At 48.3% G+C, this 14,475-nt stretch overlaps 1 protein-coding gene across 3 annotated transcripts; it reads left to right on the forward strand.

Annotated features, from left to right (window-relative positions):
* Positions 1 to 10,431: 10,431 nt before the first annotated feature.
* LOC119106478 (cyclin-H) lies at positions 10,432 to 13,770 on the forward strand. Of its 3 annotated transcripts, none has more exons than XM_037230127.1 (3): positions 10,432 to 10,445; positions 11,751 to 12,629; positions 13,003 to 13,770. In XM_037230127.1, exons 2-3 carry the CDS (start codon positions 11,769 to 11,771, stop codon positions 13,087 to 13,089), a joined length of 948 nt encoding a protein of 315 aa, XP_037086022.1. In that variant the 5' UTR covers positions 10,432 to 10,445; positions 11,751 to 11,768; the 3' UTR covers positions 13,090 to 13,770. The 3 variants fall into 3 exon arrangements, with proteins under 3 accessions (XP_037086022.1, XP_037086023.1, XP_037086021.1); XM_037230128.1 differs by lacking the exon at positions 10,432 to 10,445 and adding an exon at positions 10,446 to 10,451; XM_037230126.1 differs by lacking the exon at positions 10,432 to 10,445 and adding an exon at positions 10,452 to 10,587.
* The last annotated feature ends 705 nt before the right edge of the window (positions 13,771 to 14,475 follow it).

A 14,475-nucleotide genomic window follows, 5' to 3' on the forward strand; every position in this document is an offset into this window, starting at 1 on the left:
TCTCTCTCCTCTCTCTCTCTCTCTCTCTCTCTCTCTCTCTCTCTCTCCTCTCTCTCTCTCTCTCTCCTCTCTCTCTCTCTCTCTCTCTCTCTCTCTCTCTCTCTCTCTCTCTCTCTCTCTCTCTCTCTCTCTCTCTCTCTCTCTCTCTCTCTCTCTCTCTCTCTTCTCTCTCTCTCTCTCTCTCTCTCTCTCTCTCTCTCTCTCTCTCTCTCTCTCTCTCTCTCTCTCTCTCTCTCTCTCTCTCTCTCTCTCTCTCTCTCTCTCTCTCTCTCTCTCTCTCTCTCTCTCTCTCTCTCTCTCTCTCTCTCTCTCTCTCTCTCTCTCTCTCTCTCTCTCTCTCTCTCTCTCTCTCTCTCTCTCTCTCTCTCTCTCTCTCTCTCTCTCTCTCTCTCTCTCTCTCTCTCTCTCTCTCTCTCTCTCTCTCTCCTCTCTCTCTCTCTCTCTCTCTTCTGCATCGGCTTGAACTTTTTCCCAACCGCCATTCGCGAATAAATAACCATGAGTGTCCCCCTCTAGTCCACAACAGGAGCTTCACATAGAGCTTCCTCCAATGACGGAAGAGCGACTTCATCCGTCGCTGTTCTCTCACTTATTCATCGTCAGATCCACTTCTCCCACTTCGTTTCCCCAACAGCCGTGGGTTCCCACAGCCGGCGATGGCACGTGACGCCGTCACGTTTACAAGCGCCATGGGGGCTCCGCACGAGGCTGTCTCGTCTTTCAAGAGGCGTCACGCAGCATGGGCCAGAGTCGCGCTCCCGGTGGCAGCAAACGCTGCCGTCATCCACGGCCAGTCAGCGGCCCTAAGCCGGGTCCCATGGACGGAAGTCGATCCAAACATCATGTCATCCCCGATGGATGGAAGCCGGACAGGAGAACGGTGGCCCCGTAGGACAGGAGACGACTGGCAATGTGACTTCGGAACAGGAACCAGTCACGAGCACGAGTACCAGGACCGGGAGCAAACTCCGAAGAGTGCCGGCTCACGAGGTCAAGCCCACCCGTAGCCCAGCACACAAGAACAAACCGCAAAAGCCCGGTGTGATCTCCCGAGACACGAGTGCGCCCGGATCCCAGAGCAGGTGCCCGCCCGCCCGGACACCTGGGGTCAGGGCGGGTCAGGCTCCCCGGCCACGTCCCTCGGCGCCGGCAGCGGGGCCGGCGGCCTCAGTAGACCCGGACACGGGGCGGACCTTGAGCTGCGACGTGCCGGAGGTGAGCGAGCACCCGCACCGGCGCCAGCCAATCTGCAGAGGAGCGAGCTGACGCGGCGCCAGCTGCTGATAGCACTGCGGCGTGCCGCACGCGAAAGGCCGTGAGCGGGCGGGGTGTAGATCAGCCGTGTGAGAACTGAGAACCGTGTGAGAACTGGGTCAGAGTCTGAGAACTGTCACGACAGGCCCGTGAAGAGAACCTTCTTGATAACACACAGCTGGGCGGGCTCAGCAGCTTAGCGCGGAGCAGCAGGACCCCTGCACTCCCAGCTGTCTCCGTCACTTTCGATTGAGTGCCTGAAGCCAGCTATGCTATGCCAGCTTTGCCAGCTATGCCATCTGAAGCCAGCTTTGGCTATGGTTACAACCCGAAAGGAAATATGAAAACCCTCCTCATGAACGGTACTCACCCCTAAAACCACGGCAAAACAACCCGTCGACGAAATTCACGTAGTTTTTGAAGGCGTGGCGCCATCTCGTCGGTCTTATTAAAGCTTTTATCCACGTACGTAAAACCACGGAGGTGACGTAGTCTTGCAACGAATCGAGTCAACACAGAACGGAACACAGGGGTACCGTAAAACATTTTGATGGCGGAGAGTGGATGAAGGTAAAGCGTTTTAAAAGGGCTTTTTCGAGGACCGCCAGGCAGCCGGTGCTATATGTTCAGGTGGCTAATGCTTTTGCAAACACCAGCCGGAGCAGATTTCCTCGTCCCTTGCTTTGTTTGTCAGACTCGGGTCTGGAAGATCTCTAGCGCAGCTCACAACGGGCACCGGATATTTCTGTTTCCAGAAAGATCTTCATGTTTATTTTTTAGCCGCCAATATTTACTTCACACATCAGTAAGAAAGACAAACATCCCATCATTGGCTGCACGCCAGCAACGGTTTCCCATCCGCGCAACGCACTCTACATTGGCGTGCGCCACCGCACGATAGCATGCCTGATGAAGGACGCTCAGGGCAGAGACACGCACATTGCAAACACATGCGGCGACGAAACGCTGAAGCCCAGCTTGGACCTCGGGTGGCTACACCAAGAACACCCGATGCATCCCGCCCGCCTTCTTCCCGAACCTGGCACCGCTGTCCCGCCTAGTTCCACAGCCGGCCGGCGGCGGCGCCACCAGCGTCAACACCTGGGACGGAAGCCTCTGATTACACAGGCCGGCCAGGCTATTTGAGGAATAAACGCTAGATTAGAGGGACACGTGGCAATATCCGCACTGACAGCGCCGGATGCTGCTCGCAAACCCATGGCGCGGACCCTTAGGGGTCCGAATCGCGCTTTGTCACGGGACGGCTCGCAACTGGTGGTCCGGCGGAGCGGGTCAGCAGAGGCATGCGGCGGAGGCGCATCCAGACACTCAGGAACCGGAGGCGTCGTCATATTTCAGCCCAGGTGTGTGTGGAAGGAGCTGCCGTGACGGTGCCGAAAGGCTTAGCACGATGGAAGCCCGATTATCCCTCGACCGAGCTCGCCGGAGACATTGGAATGAACACGGGATGATGACCTCCTCGTGGCGTGAAACCGACCCCCCGCAAACATTCCGAGCGTTGCACAACCACGCTGCCTTCTACGACCCGCTGCTGCGTTATGTCCTCACGCCCCAGGTGGGTAGAAACCTTTTCAAGGCACGTTTCAAAGCAGTGGTGGTACTTCAAACTGTTGCAGGGGACGACTGGCAATAACTGGAGGGAACCGCCCCGCCAGCTATGTGGAATGTCCTGAAAAACCGTCGATAACATCAAGCTCATAATCTCATCAACTTGAGGGACGGACTGCGTCTCCAATCTTAGACAGACAGCGGCGAACCAGACGGGTTGTACGCTCACTACGAGTGCATGACTCCCCTCGATCCTGTTTTGTTTTTTATATGACCTCTTCCCTTTCTCCAAAGAATATCCACAATCTAAACACCTGATCAGGTAAAGTAAAGGTGATATAGGTGGCTGCAATTTTGCAAAATCGAAAGACATAAGAAAATCGGCGTCCGTCCGACCACACACACAGGAAAGACTTCACACCCCGTGCGCTACTTTACGGACCAACAACACCAGTGAGGCAAAGTGGGCGCCGCGGACCACTCGAGGTGGTCACGGACGTGCCTTGCTCCCCCCTCCCCAGTGCAGTTGGCTTGACTGGTTCACTAGGATACTGCTGGCTGGGAGAATCACTGAGACTGAACTATACACATCCCGCATACACCGACTCTGTGAGTTAATTCAAAGGGCAGTCAGTTAAATACCCACACCCCCAGGAGTGAGATGCAGCGCAGTTATGCACTCATGCAGGTGGCCAATGACTGGACCAGCCTCACAGCCAAATGAGTCATAATGATGATGATGACTCGGGTCTTAGGGCGCGCCGACTGCACTGGACATATGGCGCCCATTCAAATGAGTCATGATAGTGGTCAGTTGGCAGTCAGATGGTACAACAGCTGGGCACACCTGGATCACGTCAGCTGGCAGAAACACAGAACAACAGCTGGGCACGCCTGGATCAAAGCATACCTTCTCAATTGTTCACTGGAACCATGAATGTTGGCTCACGAGGGGTAGCCCATTGGTCTGGCGGTGTTCTCATCATGGTCACTGCAGGGAAACAGTGATGACAAAAACTATTGCACGTTCTTCATAACTAATAAAATGATCCTCCCCATACACAGTACCAAAAAACATCTTACGAAACAGCACACCATCAAGTTTTATATCCCCAAGGTGAGGGGTAATGGGATGAATCAGTGACCACGCTGAGTGTACGTGCTTTCCTTGAGTCATGATTGGGGTGGGGCTGAAGAGTTAACTAATCAATATTACTGTTAGCAAAAGCTTTTATCTTACGGCATGACACCAAAAATGACGAACAAGACATAATACAATCAGTGACCTCTGTGAACATTTTATTACTCTCGGTAATCGTTTGGCAATCTAAGATTATTTAAAGCAACGTACAATGCAGAAGTCATCGACAAAATGCCACGATGCGTCACTGTGGTGCACCTTTCTAGGCAGCAGCTGTCTGTTCAATGAGATTATCTGCTTTGTCCACACACATGGACACTGTTCTGGCCCAGTCACTGACAGCCAAAAGGAGAGCTAAAGGCAGACGTAAAAGGCGTCCACTTGCCCATGAGCGTGGGAGACTCATGAATGTCTGCCGTTCATGAAAGGGGAGAGAGAATGCTTTTTAACAGCTCTCTGGTTTGTTTTGCAATCACGCCCAAATTTTCAGTAGCCTATGGGGCTACTACACTGTGCGTGACACCAGAAACGTGCTCCTTGCTTGTCTGGTTTGGGAGCAATGGCGGATTTTGAAGAACACTACATCCGCTGCCGGTGCGGGCGGCGGGTGGCAACCGACGATGTCGCGGAGCGTGCTGCAGTGGGCCGGCACTGCTACACCAGCCGGGCCAGATGTCATTAAGACATCCTTAACACACATAAAAGCATATACCATAGTATTCAGAATTAAAGGGAGCGTTCCACACTTATATAGCGTTCTGACTGAAATGGTCATCTGGAAGATCATTCGATGGAGCTCGAAGCCCTGCCACTCTTAAGACCTAAACCCGTCTAGTTTCTGAGCTAAACGTTCGCGAAAATGGGGGGATAGTATTCCGGGGACAATATTTTAAGGTCACCTTGGCAGCAATGACGTCATAATAACGTCATTCAAACCCTGCCATTCAATAAGCCATGCGGCGATCAACACCGAGAAAAATATAATGGTCGAGTCGCTCATATCGGCATTCGTGAGCACGATTTCCAGCTATAACGGCCGCCAAGTGGCTCTCCATAAATGTTGCGCAAGGTTCGACCACGTAATTAAACGATGACGTACCGAGTAGCAAATTTACAAAAACCGAGGAATCGTGTTGATTACAACAGTCTTTCCTACTAAAAAGTATACCAGTAATTATAAGTAAGCTTTTTCACCGCAGCTGATGGTTGATTGAATATATTCAAATGTGAAACATTCCGCAAGTTGTTAAGTGTATTTGCGAGGAACACTGTATATGGATGAGGCAGTAGTACTAGCCTAATTTCTATGCACTGCAGATGACCCTGAGATCTGAAAGCGGCAACGGGTCCAAGCCTCCCTTGATTTCAACCTGGGCGTGCTTTGCCCCCTCCCCCAAAAAATGTCACCGACAGGGGTAATGCTTGTAAGAAAATACGTTCCAAATAATCTCAAAAAGTTTCAAAATTATACATCACGTGGAGATCGGTTGTGGGGGACGGGAACACCTGCTCTCGGACGACTGATATTCAGCGCTACCTTACGTATATGAGCAATTGCTTTGGCAAGTCACACACATCGCCGAAAAAATTAAAAGTGCGTGCACACTTAGCTTGGAAAACGACAAGCTAAAAAATTCCAATGTGAAACCTTCAATCTCGAAGCCCAAGTGCCCGAGTAATATAGATGTCATTTATGCAAGTCTGGCTTGCAAAGTGTTTGCACGCAAAAATGTGGTTTACGAAATTGAGTGTAAACTGTGTGAAAAACATGGGAGGGACACAGCCTGTGCCGGGCGTCCATGCGCCCAATTCGTTTGAGACATAATGAACACTTGCGAGACGCTAAAAAAAACAGGGAATAACCCTTTCGGTGACCTTTTTTGGTAAAACACGCCAATGCTGAAATCCAGGCAGGTAGGGACCCTATGCCCCTTTCAGAGCTCCAAGTCATCCACAGAGCATCGAACCACCCAAACAGGAAAATAGGTGAATCCTTTCCCATAGAAAGTCGGCGGCCAAACCTTAACGTACAGAGCTCATCATGGCCGATCATGCAAACGTAATATTTGCTTGATGCTTGATGCGCGATATATTACACATCATACATCAATCGTAAACCACATCACACATCTTAAAATCGTTTACATGCATGAGTGATACCTGACGCGTGATGCACGCCGCCCGTTTAACTGAAATTGCTTGCATGTACAATTGATGCGTGATGCGCTTACTTGCACGCACTTGCATGTTTGAATGAAACGTGATGCGTGATGCCCACTTACTTCAATTCGTTGGCATGTGCACATATTTTTTCGCGTATTCTAATTCCTAATTAGATATACACTCTATCGTTGTAATGGCTGACAACTGCATCTTGTATAACCCCTTGAATGTTGGCGTCTGTAAAAACTGTGGCTTGCTGTTTCAACAAACAAAAAAACTGAAAAATAAAGTAGGATCATCAGTAAGTCATATTCAATTCACTTCTGCTATTCGTTTCGATAATGGCATGTTGCCGAAATTCAACGCATCTTTATTTCGTCTCTCCTGGCATTTTCCGAGGAACAAGACCATTACTACTGTCAGTAATATACTACCATGTGATATATATACTACTACTGCTAATAATTACAACTATGTGAAACATTCCCTTTCACATTTCGTTTTAGTGGGATACTGGCGCAAGCCTTTTCCAACCTCTGACCAAGCGGCCCATGACCACCCACCCCAGTGAGTCAGGAACTACTGGACAGCACACAGTCTACACCAGGTATGGATACACTAGATACTGGATGGTTTCGCAGGGATTTCGTCCAAATTCTTACTACATTTCCACCCTTTGAGAACATCATGGCTAGTCCATGCCGCCACCCACCAACCCCAGCCCCCAACACCATCTAAGTCTTAAGATATCCCAACAACTAAACTAGATTATTATTCTATCCCACCTACTCACACCTTTAACCTAAAATCTGCCTATTGGACAACTTAAGCACACCTCCATCGATGGCTGTGATGTACCTTTACCTGCTACTGGGTGCCTCCCTTCGTGTGTTCACAGGCATATATCCCTTTACGAACAAGGACCATTCACTAAGTCCTGGGGACAGCCTTCCCTAAAGTCGTGGGCCTGTGGGCTTACTCTATGTAGTCACGGCATGTTTTCTGCCTGGCCTGAAGGAATCCTTCTCCCAGTATCAAAACTGTTGAAAATGCTTAGGGACCATCCCTAAATCATTCAACAACTCTGGCATTTGCAAGCTCCCCTCCACTGGTCACCTACTCGCTTTGTTGGGAAAAACTTCTTGCTGGTTCCATCACATCAAGTATGATATCGCAAAAACGCTATTTCCCTTTGGTCCAAAACCAACGATCTAAAAATGCCAGGCAAAACAAGTTTCTTGCCACGAAGAGTCCACAGCATCTCGTTTAGATTCTCAAGTATTTTTTTTTTTAATGATTTAGCATGATTTGCGGCCACTCCTAGCAGCACATCTTTTCTACCCTGCCACCTATGAACAGGTGACCAGCAATGCCACCCTTCATTCCGACGCCATGTTAACTCTAATGGCGCAGGCGGGAGGGGGGGGGGGGGAGGGCACAATGGGGCACGTGCCGCCCCTTACGTTCCGAGGGTCCCTTCAGGTGCCCCGGGACCTCCGATAAGGACCAGAAAGGCCGGCCGAAGGTCGTTTTCAGGGGTCCCGGTCTGCAAGGCCGGACACTCCAATGGCAGCCAGAGGGCCCTGCTTGCTGATCAGGGGCTCCTTGAGTCGAAAGGCCCTATAGGTCAGTCAGACACCAGCAGTAACGCGCAGTCGGCTCAGTGGCGGCTTGGGCATGAGGGCCCATTTCCCAAGCAGGGTCAAAACTGGAGCGAGCGATTCACACTGGTCAGAGCCACAGTGTGTGTGAGGCCCTACAGCAGGCCTTAAATGGGGGCCCTGTGTTGGCAAGGAACTCCAAGTCAGCCAGAGACAGTATTCAAGGAAGCCTGAAGAGCCTGGAGGGCCCACCAGGTCCGACGATCAAGGGCCCCATTGAAGAGGGTCTAAAAGCATAATGGGTTGGCCAGAGTCTTATTCAGGGTGCCAACATGCAGGGACAGGACCTCACATGACAGTCAGAGGGCCCTTTTCACCAACCAGGGACCCCCTGAGTTGATATGGGCCTATGTCAGTCAGGCACCATCAGTATTGCACAGTCAGCTCCATGTCAGTATTGGCCTGAGGCCCCACTTCCCAATCAATTACAAAACCATGGCAAGTGATTTGTAGTTTGCCAGACATGGATCTGACTCCTGACTCCTGATTTGCAGTTGGAGCCAGCTGTATCTGTCAGCCAGAGACCTCAAGCACCAAACAGCTGGCTCTCTGTCAGTCAGCTCCCCAGTCAGAGACCTCAAGCACCAAACAGATGGCTCTCTGTTAGTCAGCTCCCCAGCCAGAGACCACAAGCACTGAACAGCTGGCTCTCTGTCAGTTGGCTCCCTAGCCAGAGACCACAAGCACTGAACAGCTGGCTCTCTGTCAGTTAGCTCCCTAGCCAGAGACCTCAAGCACCAAACAGCTGGCTTTCTGTCAGTCAGTCCTCTGTCACCCTGGTGGGCCATTTCCCAAGCAGGAGCAAAACAGGGCCACAATTCACATAAGCCTGGCTCCTGAAATAATGGTTGGGCCCCTGTGTCAGTCAGGGGCCTACAGTACCTAACAGGGCATCATGGGTTGACTGGTTGCCCCTATTCACAAAATAGGCCAAAGGGCCCCATTTGTACTGAAGATCAAGGGCCCTGCTTAGACTCTGGCATCCCCCCCCCCCCCCCCCCCCTGAAGAGCTGTGACCTGAAATGTCAGTCAGAGGGCTTTTTAGCAGTCAGCTCCACATTCATCTGAGCCCTTTAGACTCATTTCTTAACTGGAACAAGGCCTGAAGCTGCAAGTAGACCTGGGTCTACCAGGATGACAACATGCCAGCCAGGATGAATAAAATGATGTAACAGAGGGCTAAGAGTAGTTATGGTTAAAGCCTGCAAATGGCTGCCTGCAAACTGCCTGCAAACAGAGATTTGTTCATTCATGTATTAATGCTCCATCAGTAAATGACACTCACAGATCAGACAGAGTTATAGGTGAGCTCAGAATATGTATATTTATGTCTATATGCATTACAAGTTATTGAAATATGCCCGCCAGGTTCGCTAAATTTTAAAAAGCCTTCATCGTCACGTCCTGAATAGAAAACCTTGGTTGTTCAAGAGTACATATTGCTGGAAATTATGTTAGGACCTATAATGGCAGTCCAGAGCTGAAGGCTGATCCACTCTGTGATTTAAGTATGACACACCTTTCCTCTGAATTGTTCATTTCGGGCATGTCTGTTTCAGGTTACTCCCCCTGTCACATATGTTAATTCACATGGGACATCAGTTCCAAAAGGGAGCTTTGAATATCAAGCTGTCCAAACCCCCTCCCTCTTATTACACTTTGGCAACACCCTTTCAAAAACCCATATCCTAATCCATGTGTAACACACTATTTGGATGGTCACTGATGGATACAAATTATTGAGCAGCTCTCTTCATCTGCATTGTTACTGCAAACTTCCTGCATCCCTCATGTGAAAAACAAAGAATGGCATAACAGCATCAATCATGCCTTTTTCTCCATCTGTGCGCCCAATCACGCAGTTGAAGAGTGAGTCATGGGCGACCTACTGTAAAGCTGACGCAGTTACACTTTGGAAATAGTCCATCAAGAACTCCTAACTTCATCCATGCGTGACGTACTATGCGGATAGTTACACATGAATAAAAATTATTGAGCAGCTCTTTTCATACGCATCGTTATTGCGGAGTTCTCCCATCCTTCACATGAATGACAGAGACCGACCTGTCACCATCAATCGTACCTTTTCCCCACTTACACACCGTTCATGCAATGCTAGAATAAATCATGGACCGACCTGCTGTAAAGCTGCCGTCAGTCGGGATGCCGAAATTCGCACAAACGTGCAGTACCTTCACAACCGCGAAATTCCACGCGGGCAAACCGCACGAACCCACAAATGTGTGCACCGATCGGTCAAGGTTTGTGTACCTGAACGCCGAAACAGGTATAAAATTTAAGCGGTCAGCAAACTAAATGACGTCAGAAAATATACTAGGACCGAAATAAGTCAGAAACTTCTAGAAACGATGTCGGGTAAAAGATATTCTTACAACATTGTGGGCTGGAATTTTAATGAGTCATGTGAAAAATCATTATTTTTCATTCTTTATGGATGCCAGAATGGCAAGCGCGGCGGAACACCAAAACAATATACTACGCCTCTGTTTTATCAGTATCACAATTTTAAATTTGACTAAGAATATGGTGTCTCTTTCCAGAAGACAGACTGGCGCAGATGTTGCACTACCGATGCTGGTAGGACTTCAAACCGTCATATCGATTGTAAGGCATGTTGCGGTGCGGGGATAACAGAGGTTGCGGTGTGGGATCTGCGTTCCTGTGTTATAGACACGAACACATTTGAACCAAATATCGGGCATTAAGTCGATTGCTGTTATAGTTTGGTTGTTTCATATAGTCTGCCATGGTTCTTTGATGCACGCCGCTTCCTTGAGCGTGGGTACTTGCATATGGTTTCGCTTATTTGCCCAGACCAGGAATGCGTGGTGTCAAAAGACCATTAGTGTTTGAAAGGGGTGTGAAAGTGAGGTGGTGATGGATGCCTGGGTTATCATCTGCATTTTTATCTTGCACTGCATTATGAAGTGGCTCATTGATGGATGTTTCTAAACATCAGACAGTATAATTGATAATAAAGCAGTAATATTTTAGGAGCATATTATGTCTTTAGGCACATAAGCACTTAAATGTTTGCCTGCTACAAGTATGCCTATCTTAAGCATTAACATCACTCATCAACCTCAAACTTAAAATATCAATGTTTCTCCTGGTCAGGCCTTAGTGGACAAATTTGTTCAGCTAGATGCCTGTAAACAGTGGTACAATGTACACCACTGTAATGCAAATCAGATGTATCATAATGCCCATATGACACACATCATTCAAATAATGATATTCACAATTTATCCACATCAGGGCAGCAGTGTGATATACTCCCTATAAATATTTTTGCATGCATTAGCATGTAGGTGAATACCTGACAACAAAGTTGGCTTGCATGGACAAAAATAACCAGATCAAAGAAATTTGATGATGTTTTATACCATGTAAATGCTGTATGTGGCTGTGAAGCTTTAACTTGACTTTGCAGCAACAAATTTTGCTAAATGCCTTCCCCAGACTGTGAAAACCTGCATAATTATGTGTATGTCATGCAAATACAGGTAGAAGGTTTGACCCTTCTAGCTGTTCTTCATTTTAACCCCTGTTCTGTCAGTTGCTAAGCTGTTTCCATTTGACCCCTACACCCTGTGCCTTTTGGCATGTTGGTCTGATTTGTCTTGCCCAAGGCAGCAATAAAAGCTGCCAGGAGGGTGGGCTCCACTCTCATAAAACCCCCATTTATATTCCTTTCCAACCATTGTAATGTGTGGTATGTGCTACATGGTGTGAACTGTAAAACCAGTGGAAGCCTATCCTGGCCTTAAGGTGTGTCACCACTGACACCACTGCACTGGAAGAGCATTCTAGTTGTTAGGAATATGTGCATGAATTATCCACTGTCTCATTAATTATTAATTCATCACATATCCTAAGTTGCATCTCCATTTTTTTTTTTTTAAGTGGTTCATTTATAATTTGTTCTTCTCCATCAACAGGTTCACAAATGCCACAGGATGTTTCCTACAAGCACACAGAAAAAGCACTGGATGTTTAAGGATGATGATGAAATCTTCAAGTGCCGACAGGAGACGAACCGTCGCTTCATTGAGAAGCATGGTGCCGGCATGCCTGAGGACAAGAGGGCCGAGTTTTTCCTCTCTGCTCAAGAGGAGAAGATTGTGACTCAGTACTATGAGTACCACTTGCGCGACTTCTGCAAGGTTTTCCAACCACCGATGCCCAAGGCCGTCCTGGGCACAGCCAGCCACTACTTCAAGCGTTTCTACATGCACAGCTCTGTGATGGACTTCCATCCGAAGGGTATCCTTGTAACATGTGTGTACCTCTCGTGCAAGGTGGAGGAATTCAACGTGTCCATCGGCCAGTTTGTGGCCAACGTGAAGGGTGACAAAGACAAGGCCACAGACATCATCCTCAACAACGAGCTGACGGTGATGCACGCCGTCAACTACCACTTGACCGTGCACAACCCATTCCGGCCAGTGGAGGGTCTGCTGATAGACATTAAGACCCGTTGTTCCAGCCTGCAGAGCCCAGACCGGTTGCGTGCTGGCATCGACGAGTTCCTTGAGGCTGTGCTATTCACAGACGCTGTGCTGCTGTTCGCGCCTGCGCAGATCGCACTGGCGGCCATTTTGTACGCTGTGAGCCGCGTGCAGGAGAACCTAGACGCGTATGTGACGTCACAGTTGCTGTCGTCAGCGTCGCGACCGCAGCTGCAGGCACTGGTGGAGGCGGTGCGGAAGATCCGGCTGCTTGCCAAGATGGTGGAGCAGCCGCAGCGCGATGTTGTGAAGCAGCTGGAGCGCAAGCTGGAGAAGTGCAGGAATCAGGACAACAATCCAGAGAGTCAGGTGCGTCTCACGGGTGTTTCTTGGGCGATTGGTTTTGGGCGGCACCTCGCTTAGCTGTAAACAACTTGTTGCTTTTTCACAACAATGTTTCTTCCTTTTTATTGTCATTGGATTAGTAGTCTTTATGTTATGACGTGAATTTGTGTGATTGTGTGTGGATGTTACTCTTGAATTACCCAGAAAGTTTTTCTTGCTTTTTCCCCGCGTGTCCATGGTAAAAGCACGTTCAAATCAATTTTGGAACACTGAACTCTTTCGGCTAGAATGCAACAACGCTTTCTTTCGTTTATTCCACTGGATCAGGGCAATGCCGTTTTGAGTAGCAGCAGTAACAGCTTCTGCAAGGTGCATTAACCCCATTGTCTTGCCACAGGCGTACAAGCGGCGTATGCGGGAGATGCTGGAGGAGGAGGATGAGATCCAGTCTTACAAAGTCGCGCGGGTCGACTCCGATAGCTAGCCGCCCTCAGAGTGCAACATTGGCATCTGAGCGGACGCGCCCCCGTGGACGGGACTTCTTCCGTCAACGCGACGTGCCGGGCATCAGGCGCGCTACGTTTGCCGGCGGAGTAACTCACCGGAGTGACTCTAACTCACCGCCCACGAAAGAGGCGCGCGCGTCATGGGACACTGCCTGTGTCGGGCTGGCAATGATCGCGTGTGCCGCAGGGCTGCAGAGAAGAGGACATGTTGGCCGATCGCAGCAGTGCCACTGGGGCTGGGATGGAGGTGGCGCGCTCTCCTGGGTTGTCATGATACCGAGTGTAGCATGCGGACACTATCAGCGGAGTACGCTGGCACGATGCGTTGTGCTGGGCTGCAATTGCGTGTAGGACTCAGTTTCGGCATTGCGACTGATGAAACACGACAATATGCCGTATCTTGATCAGTGAAACAGTGCATTGATCGAGGCTTTATGCTACCCGCCCATGTATGCTTTGCTTTCCGTCCAGGTCTTGTGTCTGAACTGGGGTTGGTAAAGAGGTTGACTTGTTCGATACCGCTGGGCCGTATAGCAATGCATATGACTCGTGCCGCTCTGGGAGCAATGGCCCATTATGTGATATAACTTCTTTCGCGCGCACATTTTTCACGTTGCTGTTCGAACTGAAACTGAATACAAAAAAGCTGCAATAGAATAGAACCGAATTTATCGTCAATGAGTTATAGAGGGTGGTATGTGTTCGTTATTGACAGGCATGGCACGTACGTATGGGGATATATATATATATATATATATATATTTACATATATATATACAGTCAGTTGTCATTGGCCATTGGGCATTTATATATATATATATATATATATATATATATATATATATATATATATATATATATATATCTATATCTATATCTATATCTATATCTATGTATATATCTATATATCTATATATCTATATATATATATATATATATATATATATATATATATATATATATATATATGTGTGTGTATATATATATATGTATGTATATATATATGCGTATTTTTAAAAATCAGTGTAATCAGCATTTATGATTTTTAAAATGTTTTCTCAAGGATCTGATGACAGTTTTCGCTTCTCGTTGCTCGTTTATAATGGTGCCAAAGCTCACGATAATATAGTGTAAATTACATTCTCAACGTTTCATCCTTCATTGGGCATTTTCTAGAGTGGCAATTTTAGACAAAGTCGATATGATCGCGTGTTTGTGCAGTTCAAACATGACATGACATGAATGACACGACAGACATGAATTTTAAAAACATGTGATCATATCGACTTTGCAGAACAGCCGCTCCAGGAAATGTCCAATGAAGGATGAAACGTTGAGGATATAACTTATACCAGGTCATGCAA

The sequence above is a fragment of the Pollicipes pollicipes genome, unplaced genomic scaffold (genome assembly GCF_011947565.3).
Source record: "Pollicipes pollicipes isolate AB1234 unplaced genomic scaffold, Ppol_2.1 Scaffold_6138;HRSCAF=7277_pilon_pilon_pilon, whole genome shotgun sequence".
NCBI classification, from domain to species: Eukaryota; Metazoa; Arthropoda; class Thecostraca; order Pollicipedomorpha; family Pollicipedidae; genus Pollicipes; species Pollicipes pollicipes.

Excerpts from the sequence above, each read along its gene's own strand:
- LOC119106478 (XM_037230126.1), top strand. The coding sequence starts at position 10,567 with ATGCACGCCGCTTCCTTGAGC. Across the intron at positions 10,588-11,750 it reads TGCACGCCGCTTCCTTGAGC|GTTCACAAATGCCACAGGAT; the intron begins GTGGGTACTTGC and ends CTCCATCAACAG. Across the intron at positions 12,630-13,002 it reads ACAACAATCCAGAGAGTCAG|GCGTACAAGCGGCGTATGCG; the intron begins GTGCGTCTCACG and ends GTCTTGCCACAG.